The 16,708-nt window shown below is 52.0% G+C and overlaps 2 protein-coding genes across 4 annotated transcripts in view; one reads left to right on the top strand and one right to left on the bottom strand.

Annotated features, from left to right (window-relative positions):
* Positions 1-5,194, top strand: part of HERC1 (HECT and RLD domain containing E3 ubiquitin protein ligase family member 1) — a 182,888-nt gene extending 177,694 nt beyond the window's left edge. For all 3 annotated transcript variants that reach the window (XM_090270740.1, XM_090270738.1, XM_090270739.1), the window contains exons 78-79: positions 1,548-1,853; positions 4,553-5,194. In XM_090270740.1, coding sequence (XP_090126866.1) covers positions 1,548-1,853; positions 4,553-4,738 — 492 coding nt within the window. In that variant the 3' untranslated portion in view covers positions 4,739-5,194. The remainder of the gene's footprint in view (positions 1-1,547; positions 1,854-4,552) is intronic.
* A 5,932-nt stretch (positions 5,195-11,126) lies between these two features.
* Positions 11,127-14,756, bottom strand: FBXL22 (F-box and leucine rich repeat protein 22). Its single transcript, XM_090270737.1, has 2 exons — positions 14,348-14,756; positions 11,127-11,538 (listed from the first exon to the last, which is right to left on the bottom strand). Exons 1-2 carry the CDS (start codon positions 14,680-14,682, stop codon positions 11,193-11,195), a joined length of 681 nt encoding a protein of 226 aa, XP_090126863.1. The 5' UTR covers positions 14,683-14,756; the 3' UTR covers positions 11,127-11,192.
* Positions 14,757-16,708: the final 1,952 nt, after the last annotated feature.

Below are 16,708 nucleotides of genomic sequence, written 5' to 3'. Positions count from 1 at the left end.
TGCTGTTTACACAGCCAGGGCTTAGGATTTGTCTCTAGTTCTTGACTTTATAATCCTTGGAGAGTGAATAACTGACTAAAAGTGTATTGAGCACCTCGTGTGTGTGCCAGACATGGTCCAGGCACCTCCGTGTGCAGTTTTTCCCATCGTTACCCTGTGAGATAAGGGTTATTACTACCTTTTCACAGATGAAAACACTGAGTCCAGAGAAATGCAGGGACATGCCCCTAACTTGAGTGCCTGCTCTCCTGCTGGCCCTTCCTCGGAGGTTCGGATTGACCGCCACTCCCCCCACGTCGTGCCCTGCTCAGCCCGGCTCTGTTCATTTCTCTGTGACAGGCCTCCTCCTCGGTCACGCCCTCCTCGGCCCCTGGATCCCAGCATTCTCCTCATAGCTGCCCCAGCTGTCCCCTGCCCAAGCAGCCAGCCCCACACTGTAGCCTCAGTTTTTTCAGGCAGCTTTGGTTTGTATTCTACCAGGCAAGACATCTTGTTTCTCAGACTTTGGCTGAGGTATTCCTTTTAATATCAGTCGAGACCCCCCTCACTGCCAATCCCCTTTCTTAGTCCCAGGCATGCAAACCCTGTACAAATCATAACCCCAAGGCCTTCCTCAAGGGATACTCCTGTTGATCCTGGGTTTGGTTTGGTTTTGATTTTGAGGGTAGATAGTTTTGAATTGGCCAGGAGTGAAGGTGTATTTATGAAGCAAACCTCAAAGAGTGACAAGTCTGTGTGTAGGGGACGCGCTCCTTGTAGCCTTGGAGGAGTTCTTCTACACAGACCGTGGGCAGCCCCTGGCAGCGCTCCTGGCACTTCCCTGCCAGCCTGGTCTCAGCGCTGTGCTAAGAAAATGGGCAGTATAAACTCCCTGGTCACACAGACTTCCATGTAGTTACTCAATTAAAGTCTCATTATAGGTATGTGAGCAGCAGTTATTTGCCTCACTTTTCATATGAGAAAATTACAGTAGAAGTGGTAGCACTGGGACTTGGAACCCAAGTCTCCTAAATTCTTTGTCCTTTTTACTGCCCTCCTACAAAGGACTTTCCAGTTTTACTTTCTTCTTTGTACTTTTCAAATTTTTTACAACAATGAACACAAATAATTTTTACCAAAAATGACTGTTTTTAAAAGAAAAATATAAGTTACAAAAAGAGTATAAGCTAGACACTTCCTCCAGGAGCTTCTTACTCTACCGAGGATAGAAACTGTCACCCAGAGCACCTTCACAGCCCGCAGCCACGAGCACGGCTATGTGAATGAGTGGGGTTGGTGTTGGGAAGGGGAGGTAGGCCCCTAACTTGGGCTTGAACTAGGACCAAAAGGAGCGTCTGAGCCCCACAAGCAGGGAGAAGCCCTAAGAAAGGGTCGAGGGAAGGAGGGTGGGCTGAGTGCACAGCACTCAGGGCTGGAGCTCTGAGGAATAAGCAGACGGACGGCCTGGGGAGCAGCTGAGCAGGCGGGGGGTGCCCAGCCCAGTTGGGTCCACGGTGGGTGCCCAGTCTGCATGCACACGTTGAGTGAGCAACCTCTCCCGGGCGCAGGTGGCTGCAGTCCGAGAAGGGATGTCCTGGATCGTGCCCGTGCCACTGCTGTCCCTCCTCACAGCAAAGCAGCTGGAGCAGATGGTGTGCGGGATGCCCGAGATCTCTGTGGAAGTCCTGAAGAAAGTGGTGCGGTACCGGGAGGTGGACGAGCAGCATCAGCTGGTGCAGTGGTTCTGGCACACACTGGAGGAGTTCTCCAATGAGGAGCGGGTGCTTTTCATGAGGTTCGTGTCTGGAAGGTCTCGACTGCCCGCCAACACTGCTGACATTTCTCAGAGATTTCAAATCATGAAGGTTGATAGGGTAAGTAAGCCATTTTCTCTTGCTTGGTAACGTTTGTCCTAATTGCTTGTTGGGAAAACCAAACTGTGACCCTCAAGTAGGTCTGCCAATTCAGGCTTAATGCTTGGAATTTTCAGATTAAAAAAAAAAAAATCAAGCCAATAAACTTATTCAGAAACATCATATAACTTGAGTGAAGAAACACCTAAATGTGTGCAGAAGTTACACGACAACCAACAACCCTTGGTAAATCTTCGGGGATCTTCCTGAATGAAAGCTAAGCTTGGCAGGGGCGCTGTCATGTTGCTTCTGTCTCTCGTTTTTTACACCTTTCCATTTTGTGACTTATCACGGGAATGTGGTCTTGCTTGTTTTCACGAGATACTCTTCACTGGTGCACATGCCACCGAGGGAACCTGAAGGCACGGAGCAACAACAGCGCGCTCTGTGGCTGCATGTGAGTGCGCCCAGGGGTAGGCGGCGCAGGCTCCTGCAGCCTGATGAGAGGCCCCAGCTGCCGTTTTGACAGATGGCTTAGGAATAAAAGGGCTTAGTCTTAAACGCACACTGCTGCCAGAGCAGTCTTTCTAAAGCACCCATCTGACCATGTCACTGTCCTTCTTTCACACCATTCAGGGGCCCCTGCATTGACTCCAGGACAAATGCCGACCATCTTTGCACTCTTAAACACCTCCAGGCTGGCCTTTGCCCCTTTTTGTGATAGAACCTTTTGACACTTACTATGTTCTGGCAGTAATGGACCACTTGCCTTTCTCCCTGACAGACTATGCTGTTTTTAAACCTCTATACCTTTGTGTAGGCTATTCCCTAGCTTTAGTAAGTTCTTCTTCACACACCTTTCTGTCTGTGCCTAGCAAGCACTTATCCTATAAGCCTAACAATGTCATCTCCTCCAGGAGGCCCTCCTAGATGATTCCTTGTGTCCCCTGAACATTCCTGAGGGCAGACTTAGATCTCTATCCACATCCTGGACACCTGGTACACCCTTCAAACCTAACATTAAGTAAGAAGTGTCTCTGCTCCCTCTATCCCTTGTATCCCCACCCCCAGCCCCCAAGCTGGGCAGTCCTCCAAACAGGGCTATGATATTTATTCTGGAAATAGTAATGAAAGTACAGCCTCTTCACACAAGGGCCCTTCCTGCCAGTTCCAGCAGGCTTCAGTATCTGCCTTTCTGGTGTTCTTCCAGTAAGTACTCCTGGAGGTTGCTGTAGCCAAAGCCATCCCTCCCCCGCTGCCTCCTGAGACTGCCCGCCTGGGCTCCACTGCTAGGCTTGGCTTGTTGGAGAGCCACGCACAGGAAGGACTATGAAAAGAGCCTTTCCATAAATTTTCTGCATGACTTGCCAGAAACTATAAGTTGTAAATCTGTTTTGTTGCTTCAGAGAGAGGTGGGGAGGAGGAACTGGTTTGTTTCTATTCAGCTCTGGAAAAAAACTTGCCTAATATCTGTCCAGGGCTACCCCTGCCATCGCTGGAGTTAATCCACCACTAATCCCCTGCCTGGGGGGTTTCAGCCTCAGAAAACTGACCACTGCGAGCCTCTCCTTTGTGACTGACTCTTGCAAGCCTCTCCTTTGTGACTGACTCTTGCCCGTTTCTCGTGTCCACATCAGAGCCACCTGCCAACGTTCCCGTCCAGTGTCTGTGCTGGCTGGGTTTTCTGCACTCAGGCTTATTGCTCGTCATTGATGGCTCTGGCACAGTTAGGCTTCTGGGCCCTCTGTCTCTCGCCTCTTTGAAATGCACTCACCTGGGGGAGGGGGAGGGCCTCAGAGAAGGAGGAGGAGGCTGCTTTTACATGGGAGTTGGGCAAGAAAGAGTGGGCAGGTTCTTTTTTAAAAACTAAAAATATGTGTGTGTACATATTATAAAAATCAATGTAATATTGTTATAATTATTACAAATACTGTAGTTTGGAAAGTGGTTGTGTTTGCAGGGAGAGACAGGGAACATACAATCCTGTCTAGGAGTTGCCTTCTCACTTTTCACCTCTGCATTATTCCTCCCAGCCTTTGCCTCAAGCATACACAGCTCTGCATGATGTGTTTAAAATTCTGTGTTCTGCTTTTTTCACCTAACAATCTGTCCTTGGCACTTTTCTATTTCACTGCTGGTCATCATAATTATAATTTTAAATGGATGGACGGGGATTTAATTAACTTCTTCTTCATTTGAGCTGTGTGCTGGTGGCCACGGCAGGTGCAGCCTGCAGAGTGCACTCTAGGGGGACAGTGAGGGGAATGGAAGTATGGTAGTCTCCCGGCTGCTACACCTCCATTTCACCAGCTCCATTGGGTCATCTCTGAGGCAGCTTTGCATCAGCTCCCTGTTGGCGAGAGGGAACAGTGCGATCACACTCTTCCTCTGTGGCAGGTGGTGTGCGAAGTGTGTTCTCTCGAGTACTCCTGCCAGTCAGGGCTTGTTCTCACCTTATACACGAGGGCATTGGAAGAGTGAGGAAAGGAGGGGAAGCATCTTTGCCAACAGTCTTGATGGCTCTGGGCACCAGAGCCCATGTCTTTCTCCCATGGCCCAGTCTCTGCTGCCCCTCGATTGGCCCCATAGCCACGTCTGTGGAACCCAGCTTGAAGGCAGGAAGAAGTGCTTTCCTGACTTTGGGGCAGTGGTAATGGGCAGCTCCTCTCCCCCCGTGACACCTTGATGCTGCACTCATAGCTCTGGGTCTCTCTCCACAGCCTTACGACAGTCTGCCTACCTCACAGACCTGCTTCTTCCAGCTGAGGCTGCCCCCCTACTCCAGCCAGCTGGTCATGGCTGAGCGCCTGCGCTACGCCATCAACAACTGCCGCTCGATTGACATGGACAACTACATGCTCTCGCGAAATGTGGACAACGCTGAGGGCTCCGACACCGACTACTGACGCCGAGGGTGCCGTCACCCCCTTTTTCTCAGTGATGCTCACCTCCTATTTAATGTTGATATACTTTTATGGTAACTACATAGATGTTTTAGGAACATAAACCGACATTATAAACAGTGGCCACATTTAGTTTCTCTAAATGTAACAAACAAATTAGATGTTTTTATTTTTCTGTGATTGTACAAAAAGAAAAAGACAAAGTGCTCTCAGTCAGGTTTCCCCCCTATATTTTTGGTTATTTTTGATAAGTTTGCATGTAACCATTTTGGTGCATTTTTAGTTGGGAATGGTACATTTTTGTAAACCCACCCAGTGAACATGAAATTGTACATTGTGTATAATTGTTCATTAGAAAGGACAGTTTTACATGAATATTCATATATTTATTTTGTTTTAATTTGAATTGCCTGTGCAGGGTTCCTCATGCAGAGAAATAAAGCCAGTCAGGAAACAGAAGGGGGGCTGCTTTTGTTAATGCCGGAGCCTCTGACTGGGAGAGAGAGCAAGCCTGCAGGCTAGCCTCTCATTCTAACGGCCTTTGGGCCCATCAGAAACTTCCCTTTACACTGAGAATGGGCTCTGCTCAGAAATGACAAGCAGAGAGCATGTGGCCTAGCAGCCGCGGGGGTGGGGGCCCCTGTGTTCACTGGTTCTGTCACCTGGATCTCACTCTGTTCCCTCACTCCCAAGGCCTTGCTTTAGCCATGCAGCCCATTCTCTCAGCACCAGCTCCCTCCTTCCATGTCACTGGCTTAAGGTGTAACATGCCAACAAGAGCCTTTCCTCAAGCCCTGGAGTCCCTAGTGTGGAGTGCGGCTCTACTAGACAAGGAGGAAGTCAACCAAAGTAATACAGTTCTGCCCCTGCCTGTGGAGGACAAGAGATGGGCCATTTACAATAAGGTGCCTTGTCTGCAGGGAGGTGGCCACGTGGGAGGTGTACAAAGGGATAGCTACTGCTCCGAAGCGCTCCGCATGCATGGGTGAGTGACCCGGTGAATGTGAATTAACATTAGAACTAATGACGGGCTTTCGTGTTCTTGAATGGCGGGTGGGGGGCTGAGGAGAGGTTACACTGTTGGTGCTTGAACCCAGCCCTTGGCCCTGGGCATTGTGCTCGTTTGCTCAGCAATGTCAGGATAAGCATGTGGTTCTAGGGGAATGGCCATCTTGAGAGCAGCTGTGATGACTTCGGCTGCCGGGAGTGGGAACAGGAAGAGGGCAATGCCTCGGAGCGGCTTGTTTCCTTCATCTACAACAAGTTCAAGCCAAAAGCGGCTTCCAGTGTACTTCAGGCTGACAGCCTGCTCCATGAGATGCAGGACAGAGAGTCAGGCAGGCAGTAGCTCTCCACAAGGAAGGGAGCAGGTGTGTCTGTCAAAGAGAAATTGGGAGAAAAATATGGTTTTGTTGGCCACGATAATGTGGTGCATGGATCTTTCCCAGTGAGAATATCTAATATTATTTAGAATGATGACATCTTAATTTTATCAAAAAGAGGTTTCAATTGAAACTGTCTCAGAGGGAGACCACAGCTTCTGGGGAACCCCAGGAGGTTCTGGGCCTAGACAGGCATTTAATACTTGATCTGAGCGATCAGTCAGTGGCAGTGGGGAAGGACTCCAGGACCCTCACTCTCGGGTCAGAAGGCACTGCCAGGCCTTGGGACCAGGGGGCCTCTCAGAGAAGGGAGGCCCTCTGTGTGCTGCTGGGGTCCTGGGCAGCGCCGAGAGATGGGTCTTGTAGGGTCTTTTGGGCTGGTTCCTGGTGACAGTTGGGTCTTGCTGGGCTAGGCTGGGCTGTGGGTGTGCCGAGCTGAAGAAGACATCTGTGGTCTCAAGGACTATTATAAATCAAAGGAATGCTTCGACCTTGAGAGGCTCTGACCTCCGCTGCCACAGTTTGCTCTGGGCTGAGGGGCAGAAGCAACCCCAGCAGGCTGATGCTCATCGTTCCAGGCCCTAGCTGTGTGGCCTAACGGGCAGCTTCTCAGGAGGTCTGACCCTGCAAGGGAACTCTGCACAGATGCCGTTCATTCCTTTGCTGGAAACCTGTGACTTTTCTTCATTCTCTTGATTTTGGAAGCCCTGGGAGATGGGGGAGGTGTGAGTCCCTGACCTGAGGAGCTGAAATGAGCCTAGTGCACGTATTTATTTTCCTTCGGTCATTGTCAGCCCCGGAGGAGGCGTGGGCAGTTTTTCTGTTTGCTGGACTCATTCAGTTAAATACTTGTGGTATTTATAACCCTTAACTAGTCTCAAGAAAACTTTGACTTCTTACCTTTAAAATTTAAGATTTCCCCAGGGGCCCTTTAAGGTATGGTTTTGTTCTGGGCCTCCCAGCGTTGTACCCTTTACCCAGCACTGCCAGCCAGATAAAACCTACATCTGGCTAACTCGGTTTTTAGCAAAAAGCAAGTCTTAGGCATGGAATCTGGGAGCTGGAGGATTCCTAGAGCTAAGCAGTCAGTTTATCTCTGCCTTTACGGACCAGGAATCCAGGGTGAGGAGAGGGAAAGCACTGTGTCACAAATAGATACAGGTCAGAGCTGGTAGTCCTGGCTTCCTGTCAGCACTCCAGTGTTGGGGCTGTGGGGGCTCTGTCAGTCCCCTCCAAACATTCCGTCTGTGCAGAAACTGGCCAGTGTGTCCCTGAAAGATAGGCCTCAGCAACACCTGCCCCCTGCAGACTCCGCCCCCCCAGGGGGCAAATCTGGGGCCCCTGACCTAAGAGCATGTAGCCCCAGTCCCTTCTGGCACTGAAGTTCCTGTGCAAACCAGCCAGCACTGTGTGGTTAACACATCAGCCTCCAGGCAGGGACCACAGTCCTGACCCAGCGCTGAGGTTCTGCACCCTTCCCCTAGCTTTCCCTCCACGTGGCCATTGGCTGCCTTGGCCACAACAGAGTGAAAAGAGTTAACATTCAGGAGCTGGGGAAAGTCTGTGCTTTGTTCTGATAGAGGCTGTGAAGGCACAAGTAAGCTGTTTCCAGGTGCCTCTGGAAAATGGTCAGGCCCCATCTCCCTGCTCGCCTTTCTCTGGACATGCTTTGGGCTTCCTGACTCTGCCTGTGCTGAGCTGTGCCTGCTGATAGGAACACCCTCCGCACTGCTGGAACCTGTGGGAGCTGGAACCAGCCTTCCAGGCTTGGCTCAAAGGCTCTGTTCTCGTCAGATGTTTCCGGATCACCCCTGTATAGACCCGGCTTGCTGCTTTCCAGTGCCTGGGCCTTGTGGTTCTGCCAGGCACTTGCCTTTTCTAGTCCCTGGTGGATGAGAGGACTCCTTTTCCTACCCCATCCTTCCAGGGACTGCACACTTAGACATAATCCCATCACAGTGTCAACAGAGAGGGTACTTTCTGAAGCTCAGAAAGGTCATAACTGGTCAGTGGTGCTGGGAAAGCACTCGAAAGCACTCTTAAACCAAAGCTGCATGTCTTCTCCTGACTAGAGTGAATCCTTTGGGGTAGAGCCTGCCATGCCATGGCCAATACCCAGTAAATGTTTGCTAGATGAATACCCAGTGGATGAATTAAGCCCCTCGTTCTATGCAAATCTGAGAGAAGACCCGGAAAGTTGTTCTTAGATTTAGCAGGGCACTGTTCTGTCAAGTGCTTTGCTTCGTGCCTACTGATGGTGAGCAGTGACCACTAGGAGGCAGAGTGGTAGCCATGGGTCTCCATCAGTGTCCACCTTATGGGAGCACCTCAGATGGCCTTTGGCTCAGGGACCCAAAGTTTCCTGGAGGAGCAGGGCAGGACTGGAGCCCAGGAAACCATGTGGGACATGGCTTTAGTTCTGTGGTCACTGCAGTCTAGGTATGTGGGGTTTATTAGGCAGGGAACTTAACCTCATTTATAAAAGAGCACCCACAGGATAAGGCCTTGGCAATGCAGGCTACCCTCTTCCTGCTGAGCTTACAATGATGACCTCTTCTCTACAAACAATCTCATACTCCTTCAAGGAACCCTGGCAGCAAGATTCTTTAGCTGTCACAATCACAGGTAAGAAAGCTGAGGTCTGGAGAGGGCAGATCTGCCTGGTTAGAGGAGAGCCACAAACCACATTCCTGTTGTTCCGGACTAAACCACCAACTCAGGCAAACCGGTTTGCCAGGGCAGATCAGTCCTGCCAACCTGCTGGGCTTGCCCCAGGGATTGGGGGATTGGGGCATATTGGGAGAAGGCAAGAGCAAAGCCCTGGGGCTTACCTGGATCTCTTCGAAACAAATATTTAACCCCCTGGAAGCCTGAACTTTCAACATTGTTTGCAGCAGTGGGGGAAAAGGAAGTTCCTGCAAGGCCTCTCTCAGAGCCCATAGCATGGTGGGTGGACTGTAAAATCACCCAGAGGGAACTAGTCTCACAGGCTGGTGGTGGGCCCTCCCTTCCTACTATACAGGTGGTGCTTGTACTACAGGGGCTGGCTCTTCCCACACAGGGATGAGGAGGGATTATCCCAGATGAGGGCTCTATGGACCTGTTTCCCACCTAAGCACTGGCCCAACCAGGCGCCCGAGGGCAGCAACAGGGTTTCAGCAGTCCCTGGAGGGATTGAGGCAGGGTGGGGTTCTGCTTGTTTGCCCACAGCTTCTGGTCTGCCTGGAGAAACGTCAGCACCTCCGGGCCTTCACCTGGGTATTGTCCTAGCTTTGGTTCCTGCTCAGGGTAGGCTGGGTGGGAGATGGCCAGGTCTCACTTCATCCTCACAATAGCCTGTGAGGCCCCAGTGGCCTCCCCCCAGCCCTTATTTTTCTGTTCTCTGCTGCTTGATTTTCTTTCTCACCCTGTGTTCTAGCCACACCAAACTCCCCTAATATGCGAGTGGAGCTCCTAGCCCGGGGCCACTGCTCCTTCCTGGACTATTTTCCTCCCAAGTGCTGCTTGGCTCCCTCTCCAACTTCAGGTCTCAAATGCCACCTTCTCAATGAGGCTTACATCGGTCAACCTCTCTGAAGTTGCTTCCCCCTTACTCTGCTTTTCCCCTGGTACTTACTATCTTCTCATATTCCAGTTACAGCAGGTCCTCAAATAATTTTTATTCAACGTTAATGAGATGCTAGGAAATTAAGTTTATATCAATTAGCCTATGGTAAAATCGGTTTCATTGTAGGTACACTCGCCCCAGTTCTAAGTGAGAACTTACTGTACTTAATGTCTCTTCATCCATTGGAAAGTAAGCACCATCAGAATAGACTTCTCTTTTTCCTTGCTATTCCCCCAATATTTGGGTAACAAGGAACCCGCGAGTAGAAATCAAGCTCCACTTTCACAAAGAAGAAACACCTGGCCTCAGGTGTGTAAAGAAAGGGTCGTGGTCTTGGCGGGTGGTGGGCGGAGTCTGTGTGAGCGTCGCCCACCACTCATTCGTGCTCCCTGCCTTCCCCACTTAACCCAAGTTTTTCCCCATGTACCTGGGACTAAGGGGGCTGCTGGATGGCCAAGGACCATTCCTTTGGGGGCCAAAAGGTGGGACATCGGTGACTAAGGCCCTGAATGGAAGACAGGCATTTGCCCACGTTCAACAAACCCAACAGGTAAAACTCTTTAACTTTGCATCAGTTTATAATTGTTTCATTATCAGAAGACCTAGGCCGGGCTGCTGCTTTCGTATTTAATTATTTACTTTGGGTTTTTGAAATGCCTTCTTTTTCCTTTATGATATGAGAACGGTAGAAAATACGGATGCAATTTAAGAATCGAATGAACAAGCTAATTTCTAGAATCGTGTGTGCAGTTAACTCCCAGGAATGTATCTTCCCGGGGAGAAGCGAGCGGACCAGCGTGGGCGCTCAGCAAAGCCGCGGATGGAAACCGAGGCGGCGGGGCCCTGGCGTCTGGAGCCCAGCTCGGTCGGAAACCTCCGTCGCGCTTTGGGTGGCTCTCTTAGGCTTGCGCCCCGGTTCCCCCGCTCCTCCTGGCCACTGGCGCAGCACCGAGGCCACTTTCCCCGGAAGTCTGCGCCGCCCCGGCGGGGCCTCCGAGGGCCGCTGAGGGGGGGTTACAGGAGCGAGCGGTGGGCCCCTGGGGCAACTCAGCCCTGTCCCCAGGGTGCCCTGCCAGTGGCTGGCCGGGAGACCCGGCCCCTCGGGCTCGCGCCATCCTCACTCCCAGTGCAGCGGCCAGCTGGAGTGGCCGTTGTCGCCCACCGGGTTAGACCTCCCGACGGTCGCAGAATCAGAGGGTGCAGGCGTCTCCCACTGTTGCGGAAAGGAGACCGGGAAAGGGGCTGGTGTTTAGTGAGAACCACCCGAGTGTTTTCCCAAGTATCAGGTTATTTAATCTCGCACTCATCCTGTATATAAAGTCGTAGTGTGAGGTAGACATTCGTATCCCCATTGTGCAAACGGGAAAACTGAGGCTCAGAAGATGTAGCGCCAGCCTAGGAGGTGGAGGAGCTGTGGTTGCTCCTTCGGCCCGGGGCCATGAGCAGTGCCCTTCCGCGACCCAGTGACCTAGCGCGGAAGGAGCTTGCGGAGGGCCGGGCCCGGCGCAGGCAGGAAGCGTGGCTGCTGGTCGGGAATCATGGTTGCACTGTGTTCTGCGCGTAGAGCCAGGCGCGGGCACGCGGCACGCAAGCGGCGCAGGCCGGCCGCGCTCACGTTGCGGCAGAAGTCCACGTGCAGCGTCTGCAGCGCGCGCCCGTGCACCGCCACGGCCACCAGCGTGCCGTTGGTGACGCGCGCGCAGTTCTCCAGGCGCAGCGTGCGCAGGCGCGGGCAGCACCGCAGCAATCGCGCCAGGCAGTCGTCGGTGACGTGACCACAGCCAGACAGCGTGACGGACGCCAGGTTGGGGCACCTGCGGAGAGAACGTGGTCACGGTGGGCCCCGCCCACGCCCGTGCAGGAGCTCACCAGCTGGGCCATCCTCCAAACAGCCCCGCGAGGCCGTGCGGGGTCTCCGCGATTTACAGAGGCGGAACCAACCGGGCCCAGCGAGTTTAAGGAACTCATTGGCCGCGAGGAGGCAGCCAGGTTCTGAACCAGAACTGTGTCGCATTTCCCCTCTTCGCAACTTAGTCTGCGTGGGTCTGAGCCCCCAGTGGGAAAGCCAAGCCCCGTCCTGCTGGGACAGAGGGGATACTGGTTCCAGCAGGGACAACTGTACTTTCTTTGGATCTCTCCCCACTTGTTGCCTTGGCTAGTGCCAGGGCAGTGGGGCGTGGTCTACCTTCAGCAGAGGCTCTGGCTATCCTGGGGGGAGAGGCGGGGAGGGAGGGTGGGTTTCCTGTGGGGTGGCTTAGAGACCGACCCACTCCAACCCTTGAGAAGGAGAAGGGGTGGGGAGCTCTGGTTCTAAAACCCGGGTTTCAGCTCAGTTGGCTGAGGCAGTTATGGCATCCCCCGTGTCACCCCTTACTACTGAAGTTCGGGGACCGGAGGTAGATAGACCCAGGAACAGGGGGTAGCTTGTCCGCAAAGCTTGGAGGCCCCACTCTCCTAGCCTTAGTGGCACCTAATGGAGGAAAGGGTCTTGAGCGAAGTTAGACTTGGCCTATTGGCAGTGCGACCTTGGCCAAATCACCCACTGAGCCGCCTGCCCAGTGAGGTAGCGGGGAGGAAATAATGCCTGCCTGTGGGGTTGGGGTGATTTCGGTTAGGGGTGTAAAGAGCCTTTTACAGGCCATTGTAACCCTCTTCTGGGAGTAAACAGAACCAGACAGCTTCCAGGCAAGGACCTATGGTAGGCACAGGCCCTGGCTCCCTATAACCAGAGGGAGCTGGAGTCTGAACCAGGAGTTTGGGATGGGGAGCGGGATCCCCTGTCCCTTTCCCCATCAGCTTCTCCTCCGTCCTTGTCTGCACCTGCCTGGGCCAGCTCGGCTCCCTTGCACCTGCGGCAAGGGGTGAGGAACTGAAATGGACTGTGTGTGACCCATTACATCTTCCCAGTTCGCATGCCTTCCTTAGTGCTGTACCCTCCGTTTTGTGAATGAAGAAACTGGCCGGGAGAGCTCAAGTGACTTGCCTGTTATTTATTTGTTGGTCTGAGCCAGGACAAAGGTCTGACCTTGTGGGGCCAACTCCTCAGCTGTCAAGTGGGAGAAATTGTTATCTTCAGGGTGGTTATGAGGATTAGGTGTTTAAGCCCCGAGGGTGCTGAGTGATCCCTTCCCCTAAGAACCTTTGGAATAATCCTGATCAGATAAACCAGAGAAAGCCAACTCCTCCCCTGGCCAGCCAGCCCCAGTCCATTGCCCAAAGACCCAGATGTGATCCTTATCTACACCTACTATGTGCCAATACTGTGTCATTCAGCCCTCGCTGCCTGTGAGACAGGCGATTCACCCCATTTTACAGATGAAGGAAAAAGGTTGACAGTTTAAATACTTGGATTAGGGTCACATGGTCAGACAGCAGGACTGGGGGACTCAGCGCAGAACCCTGACCTCCAAGCCCTTTGCACTTTTTCTGACACTGGCAGGGCGACCCTTGCTGCACCCAGACAGTGGCCTGGGAGGCCTGTCCCATACCTGGCTGGTTTGGGGGGTTAAATCTGGTTCTCTCACGGCAAGACCGGAACAATTTCAGGGCAAACTTTAAGCCCCAAACACCTCCCTTCAGTCTGATTTCTGGGCCTTGCTGAACCCATAAAAATGGCCTGGTACCATCAGGGCCTTGTCGCAGACCCTTCTTGTTTTCTTTCTACTGCCTTAAAAAAAGATTGTGCTACTACAATATTCTATTCCTGTTGTGCTGCCAGCAAACAGCAGCGACTATACCTGGGTGACAGCAAGTTGGCTGAGCCTAGTTTGTTAGTATTAGTAGCCAAGGGGGCACCTTTCCTGAAAGGACGGACTAAAAGGCTCAGTAAAAGCCTGGCTGAGGAAGTCTGTTGTTGCTCTAGGTAGGAGGCTCTCACCATGGAGGGAGCCTGGCATGTGGCTCAGCCTCTGTGTCTGCAGGAGGGTTGACATATCAAATACAGGGTGTATTTGGACATACTTATAACAAAAATAATTCTAGCTGAAATTCAAATTAAACGGGCTGTCTTGAATTTTCATTTGCTAAAATCTGACGATCCTAGATTGTAGGCAAATCACACGCTCTCTTAGATGTTTGGTTTGCTCATTTGAAAAATTAGGCTGAAACACCCTCCCCTAGGATGACCGTAAAGATGAGTGAGTTTCTAATGAGGAAACAGTGACTATGTATCACCACCCCTACCCTGAGTTCAGTTAACCCAGCGCACCCCAGTTCTCCTTCCTCAGCTGCAGTTCTCAAGCCTCGGGGTTTGCCTGCTAGAGGGAGAGTGGAAGGGAGAGCTGATTGCTGAATCTAGAAATCTTTTTGTGGGGTCTGACCTTGAAAATGCAGGCCCAGCTGGACCCACCCAGCATGTAGTGGCTGCCAGGGAGGACGGCTGGCCAAAGGGCAGCGACAGCCGAAGCCCAGCTCTTCCTCTTTGCTCTAAGACCTGTGAGGCTGGAGCTTGTTTCCCCCAGGATTTTACGCATCTTCTGGGGACTGTGCTGTGGATGGGCCTGGCGGGTCTGCCTCGGGCCTAGTCTGAGGATCCCTGAGGCAGAGCCATCTTGGTCTTGTAAGCTGCCCTTCCCTGACCCCCGGAAACCTCCCAGTGCCAGCGCTGCTCAGGTGGCGACCTACCTGTCACACACCTGGAGGAGGAAATCATTAACCAGGCTCTCATGCCGGCTGCAGATGCTCCTCTGGAAGGCGCTCTTGAGCCAGTCTTCAATGCTGCACACCTGCACGCGGCTGGAGTGCCAACAGATGGAGAGGCTCCTGAGTGCCGGGCTCAGGAGGAAGTTGTCCTTCTTGAGTTCCGTGAGGGAGCGAAAGTGCAACAGGGGCCAGAGCGCAGGGTCCTCAAACACATCCTGGAGCTGGGGGCAGGTCCTGGCGAGGTTCCTCCTGCTGTCCTTGTCCAGGAAGGAGAAGAGGTGCAGCAGGCACTCGCGGTTGAGCTGGGTGATATGCATGGTGCACAGAGGCTGGGAGTGTGTGGCTGGAGCCCAGGGCCTGACCTGCCTGCTGCTGCTCCTCCCCAGCCCAGGCCGGTGGACATATATGGTTGTGGAATGGGGTTTATTCTGGGCGAACAACTGGTGCTGGGCTGGGCGGGGGGCAGGATCCAGACACGTGCAGCAGTCTGCGTCTCGGCTTATGTTCAGAGGAATTGAAAATCCTGGCAGAAAGCAGCCTATTGAAGTTAAATATTTTCCTTAAAAGGGATTTCTTTCCCTTTTAGCAGACAATGGTGTTCAACAACGAGCCGTTCCCGAGGCGTTTTCATTCTAGGTGGCCAGCCAGGCCTGTCTGTCTGGGCTTGTAGGCTCTGCTCATGGCAGGGACTCTGTACATAGTGACTTTCTTTTCTAGGACTGAATATCAGTCGGGGGCTTTTGCCCCGCTCTTAGCAGGATGAAACCTGTTGTTTGTGGAGAGCGAAGGGTGACAGTTTTCTGTTCAGATCTGTAAGCAGGACCCATGCGTGGCACCTCTCTGGTTTTTACTCAGTGGGGATGGTTTTTCTGGGCCAGGCTGAACGACCTTCAAATCCTGCTGCCCTCCAGCAGGCAGAGGGATTTCCTCGGCCCCCAACTGCCTCTGTGTTTACTCTGAATTCTATAAAATATTTTATTTTCTTCCATCACCATTTGCCCTCGCCCCGTACCTTCTCCCACCTCCACCCAACATTTATCTGAAGTAGCTTATATTTCCAATTTCTTCCATGAATGTGTCATGTTTTAAGTTTACTTGCTTTACCTTATTCTAATGTGTCTTACTATAGCTAGCCTATATTTCCCAAAATGTCAGGATGAAGTAGCTCTTAATACAAAACTTGAAACAATTTTAAGTTAACGTACTTTAGTCGAAGACTGCTCTTTAAGCCAGGCACACACCGTCCTTGTGAATGCTGCCAGTTCCTCTTGGCAAGTCGCCTGCAAGTCTTATCCATTAAGTTCTCCCCTCCTAAAGTAACTGAGATTTCTCAGCACATGGATCTATTTTCTAAAACTGCTTGCGTGAATCCCAAGCTTACCCTGGACCTTATGGTAATTCCCCTGCTATGAAGGCCTGGTTTTGTGTGCTGTCTGTTGGTTGGTTTGGGGGGTGCTGATAGTAAAGCTGCCTTCTCCTAGGCAGGAGTGAGGTGTTTCCTCTGCTAGACCAGCGAAGGCCTCAGGGGTTACCTTTCTCCCTTCTTCCATTTAATTGGAATTGAAAGGAATGGGAATACTGTGTTTGCAATGGTAACACAGGTAACGGGTGAAGCAACGAGGCTGGACCCTCTTCAGGAGCCGAGGCTCAGTCAGGCCCGGTGCAGCTTTGCCTCTAAAAGCAGAGTGCAGCTCAGGCGGCACAGAGTCATTCTGGCCAGCTGTCCTCTGTGCCTCCACGGCCGAGGTGAGGTGGGAACAAGTCAGCAAAAATGCTAAAAGGAAGACGCTTGTCTCAAGGAAAGGGTTACTAGCTAGTACAGTATTCCCTCACTTATCGCAGGTATTACGTTCCAGACCCCCCCTCCCCCCCGCGAAGTAGGAACCTTACATTTATTCTACACTCTTAAACCTACGTAACTTTAACATACATATACAGTACCGCAAAATCCTGCGATATACCGAAGAATCTGTGATAATTTAATATTTTAAAAAATCCCACGATAGTGAGGCCATGATAAGTTTCAGGCTGATTGTTTCAACTGTTCAAAATGACAACCCAAGCCCCTCTCTGGGCTCCAGTTGTACTTTACTCAGGTTCGCTGCAGCAGCACAGATGGGTTAACAGAAAGCCTTATAATCTCCATTTTCCCTCCCAGATCCTTTCTAAACCAGGCTTTCAGAGACCGACCCCTGGAAATAGGTGGTTCAGTCAGCTTCTCAAAAGGCAGAGCAGTGTAAACCTGCTGGCCCCTGTGAAGAGTCATCCTGGTTCCTCGGGATTCCAGGCTGCACTCCCACAGCCCTGCAGGGCAGCAGAGTCCTGGCAGAGTGGCCACCGAGA

The sequence above is a fragment of the Furipterus horrens genome, unplaced genomic scaffold (genome assembly GCF_987537825.1).
Source record: "Furipterus horrens unplaced genomic scaffold, mFurHor1.1.pri manual_scaffold_3, whole genome shotgun sequence".
In the NCBI taxonomy this organism is placed as follows: domain Eukaryota; kingdom Metazoa; phylum Chordata; class Mammalia; order Chiroptera; family Furipteridae; genus Furipterus; species Furipterus horrens.
Note: the sequence above shows the minus strand (reverse complement) of the source record. Positions and strands in the feature narration are given on the sequence as shown.

What these genes read in the sequence shown, in the direction of transcription:
- FBXL22 (XM_090270737.1), bottom strand. Translation starts at nt 14,682, where the DNA reads ATGCATATCACCCAGCTCAACCGCGAGTGCCTGCTGCACCTCTTCTCC. An exon ending in CTCCTCCAGGTGTGTGACAG is followed by an intron (nt 11,539 to 14,347) that starts GTAGGTCGCCAC and finishes TTCTCTCCGCAG; the next exon opens with GTGCCCCAACCTGGCGTCCG.